General features: G+C 56.1%; 1 protein-coding gene across 1 annotated transcript; it reads right to left on the reverse strand.

Moving 5' to 3' along the window:
• Positions 1-1681: 1681 nt before the first annotated feature.
• On the reverse strand, positions 1682-3998 carry LOC123058373 (ABC transporter G family member 10-like). The gene has a single exon (XM_044481108.1). The coding sequence runs from the start codon at positions 3755-3757 to the stop codon at positions 1940-1942; it is 1818 nt and encodes a 605-aa protein (XP_044337043.1). The 5' UTR covers positions 3758-3998; the 3' UTR covers positions 1682-1939.
• Positions 3999-4247: the final 249 nt, after the last annotated feature.

Below are 4247 nucleotides of genomic sequence, written 5' to 3' on the forward strand. Positions count from 1 at the left end.
AAATTCCGTCGCAGGTGCGAATCTTCCTTTGGAGGCTTGCACATCATTCATTACCCACAACGGATGTTTTGAAGAGGCGAAAAATGTCAGAACGAGATGTATGCCCCTTGTGCGGAGGGGAGGATTCATGGCGCCATGCCTTGGTTGCATGCACGATGGCCCGTTGCGTTTGGGCGCTGTCGGATGAAGCACTGGTGTCAATCATGTCTGAACACGAGGAATCCAACGCAAGAATTTGGTTATTCGAGCTGAGTGAGAAGATGGACCATGCAAGCTTCACGAGGATGGTTATAACGCTGTGGTCATTATGGTTATATGAATCGATTTTTCAGAGCCCTCAACAAACAACGTCCTTTATAAATAATTATATTGATGAGCTAGGCCAAGTGAACGCCAAGGGAGTCCATGAAGGCACTCCTAGTGTTGCACCACCAAGACCGAAGCGGTGGCTTCGCCCGCCGAGTGGCAATGCAAAGATTAATGTCGATGGGGCTGTGGTGAGAACACGGAGAGGTGGAGCTGTTGCAGCTCTATGCCGCGACCAAGACGGACAATACTTGGGGTCATCGGCGGTGGTTTACTATGGGATCATTGATCCCTTAACTTTGGAGACTTTTGCATGCCGCGAGGCCCTTGCTTTGGCGGAAGATCTCGGAGAGCAGAGGATCTGCATGTCCTCGGACTGCCAAGAGGCGGTGAATGATATAAACAGGGGAACAGGAGGCCCCAATGCTGCGTTAGTACATGAAATAATGAATCACTGTAATAGTTTTATTTCTTACTCTTTTGTTTTCGAGCGTAGGAACTTCAATTTTGAAGCTCATAATCTCGCCAAGTTTGCTTGTAACTTAGATATAGGTAGATATGTTTGGTTGGGCATCCCCATGACCCAAGCCTTATACCTATGACAATTGCTTATGAATAAATAAAGCAGGCGAGATTTCTTAAAAAAAGAAAAGACAAGTTAACGCAACGAGGGTCCGTTAGGATATTCCAAACTTGCTAGCTCATGTGCAGCAGTATTCGCCTATGGCAGACATTGTGCTCAAATACGGCATTCACGAACTCCGGTGACATGTGTTAGCAACATGGAATTATCTGCCTACTTGTGCTCTTTAATTTTATTTTTTGTATCAACGACCAGCTTGCTGAACATAAGAACAGACAAGACTAGTTTGAAAATAAACAGGTTATCTATCAGAATCCATCTCAGAACCAAAAAAAGAATACATCTCAGCCGGAGGGAAAATGTTAGTATCTCATCACGAAAATCAAGAGACGAGTTAGTCATATTGCGTGGATCTGTCGTCTTCGCTGAGCGAACAAAACCAGCAGGACTCCTGTCAGTTAACACCTGGATCTTGGATACACCAGTTTTTTCATCCAGACAGATACAGATTAGGCATGTTTCCGACCTGCTGTGGTGTTGCCCGTACTTTTTCATCACTTACGACTGGGACTTGGTCTTGCTTTTCTCAGCTACCCCTTGCCCACAAACAAACGCCTTCGACTAGACAAATTGCAAAATCCAACAAGAATGTGACAGCTTCCCTTTTGAGTTGGGAAGGAACACACCCAAAAAGTAACGATTTTTTAAACCCAAACAAGAACCGACTAAGAATCTCCTGATCATTTTCTTTCTATGAATCAGATCTAGTATTTACCTATTCGCAATTTCGTATCATCCATAAATTGCATTGTTGCTGTTGATACAGAAGAACAACATCCACTGGAACAGTAGAACTTGATCAACCTCTTCCCCCCGACAAATAAATATAGATAATCTTATCGGCCTAATCGGATCCAAGATTAAAATATCTTCAGAAAAATCACAGCAAAAAAACAAAACTGAAAGAGATTAAATTCAGATGATGACCAATTACAATTTGCATGCATGGCAATGGCAATGGCATGCTCTGCCGTCTCTGCACGCGCCTCTTCACCTCCTCATGCGGTGGCACCTGTACCACAGGAACACGAAGCAGAGCACCCTGTACCCGACCACGAACCCGAGCATGACTCCCAGGTTGCTCCACCTCATGCTCTCCCGCATCCCCTGCTGCCGCAGCAGCATGGTGCCGTCGAGGACGCACATGCCGCCGCCGGGGGCCGAGGCGAGGCACTCCTGCCCGCCGCGCGCGCCGCCGTACTCGTTCACGATGAGGGCCTCGAAGGGGTACTTGAACAGGCTGATGTAGTGCATGAACACCCAGTACTGCGGGATGTCCTTGCTCGCCACGAAGTAGCCGGAGAAGAGGAAGAAGCAGCCGATGAAGCCGGCGATGAGGGAGTTGCCGACGATGTAGTTGGGCGCCAGCGCGCTGAGGCAGGCGGTGAATGAGTTGGCGGTGAGCATGACGAGCCAGATGACGAGCGCGAAGTAGGCGAAGCTGGCTGGCTCGCGCGCCAGGCCGACGAGCCAGTACACGGGCGTCGCGTAGAGGAGCGCCGCGGCGAGGAGGAAAGGGAGGAACACGGCGGCGTTGGAGGCGACGTAGGAGGACACGCGGTACGCGCCCCGGGTGGTCTCCCTTTCCAGGATGCGGCGCTCCTGGAGGAACACCGGGAGGCCCTCGGTGGTGGAGGAGAGCACGAAGGTGAGGTTGAAGGCGAAGAAGCCCAGCCGGGACTGCAGGTCGGTGGTGCCCAGGAAGATCGTGCCGAGGAACACTCCGACCACCGCCGACTGCACCATTCGCGCCGCGAACAGCTGCGGCGTCCGCAGCACCGTCTTCACGAAGCGCCCCGACAGGATGCAAACCTCCGCCGCCGCCGAGTTGGCGTACGCCGCGCGGCGCGCTGACGAGGACGAGGGCGAGGGCACCGGCGCGGCAACATCTTGGTATGTGAGCGCGGTGGCGATGACGACGTCCGGCTTGAGGGTGTCGATGGTCTCCATGGCGTACTCGAGGACGTTGACGTGGGCGGGGATGGAGTGGCCGGAGCCGGCGAGGCGGGCCTCGAGGAACGGCAGGGAGCCGTGGTGCCGGACGGCGCCGTCGGCGAGGAGGACGACGCGGTCGAGCAGCTCGAGGATGCGGAAGCCGGGCTGGTGGATGGTGAGCACGACGGTCTTGCCGTGCGCGGTGGCCATGTCCCTGAGCATCTTGACAATGTGCAGCGCGGAGCCGGAGTCGAGCCCGGACGTGGGCTCGTCCAGCAGCAGCACGGCCGGGTCGTGCACGAGGTCGACGCCGATGGACACCCTCCTCCGCTCGCCCCCGGAGACGCTGGCAACCCTCGAGTGCGCGACGTGGCGCAGCCCGAGCTCGGCCATGAGCTCCCTGGCCCGCGCCTCCGCGGCGCCCGGCGCGGCGCGCAGCCGCAGGCGCGCGCTGTAGAGCAGCGACTCCTCGACGGTGAGCATCGGGAAGAGCGCGTCGTCCTGCGGCACGTGGCCGGACACCCGGCGGAAGCGCGCGGCGTCCATGGGGCAGCCGTTCACCAGCACCGCGCCGGTGAGCACCCTGGCCGGGTCCGCCGACCCCGCCAGCACCGAGAGCAGCGTGGTCTTGCCCGCCCCGCTCGGCCCCACGATGGCCACCACCTCCCCGGGGGCCGCCTCGCATGTGACGCTCCTCAGCAGCAGCCGCTCGCCCTTGCCGCCCCGCAAGAAGGACGACAGTCCGACGCCGCGCGCCGGAAGGACGTAAGACAGAGCCCTCGTCTCGAGCCGGTACCTCGGCCTCCGGCGCCCGGTCCCCGTCTTGCCCAGCGACATCGCCGGCGTCACCACTGTCTCCCTCGGAGACGCCATGGATCCCTATAAGCCTTCCAGTGGAGATCGTCCGAGCAAGTAGGAGAGAAGAGCGAGAGATTGTTACAAAGGCAGCAAGGGGTGGTGAGAAGGGTTGAGCTAACCGCACCAACCTCTCCCCCTTATGTACACCCGTAATGTTTGCTGTGTGGTTTGGCGCGCGCGCGAGGTCTGAAGTCTGAACCTGGTGCTGGTGCGACGCCGTCAGTTTGGTGCCACCGCACGGGAGTTTTCAAGGGTTTTGCTGTGTTTCCACCGGTGCGCTCGTCTCGTCTATCCGTGTGTTTCCGGTGGCTTGTGGATGCGGCGGACGTGCCGGTTCGGTTCGGGGCTTGACGCCCAAGCTTGCAAGCTTAGTACACCGGGACTGATCAACTCCTCTCACTATTTTTCTCTCTCTGTTCTCGCTCACTGCTCACATCGTTTAGATGCTGTATCAAATCGTATACACTAGCTTATTATTGTATGCTACTCGAACGAATACAGAGTA

Source organism: Triticum aestivum, chromosome 3A (assembly GCF_018294505.1).
Source record: "Triticum aestivum cultivar Chinese Spring chromosome 3A, IWGSC CS RefSeq v2.1, whole genome shotgun sequence".
Lineage (NCBI taxonomy): Eukaryota > Viridiplantae > Streptophyta > Magnoliopsida > Poales > Poaceae > Triticum > Triticum aestivum.

Excerpts from the sequence above, each read along its gene's own strand:
- LOC123058373 (XM_044481108.1), bottom strand. The coding sequence starts at position 3,757 with ATGGCGTCTCCGAGGGAGACAGTGGTGACGCCGGCGATGTCGCTGGGC.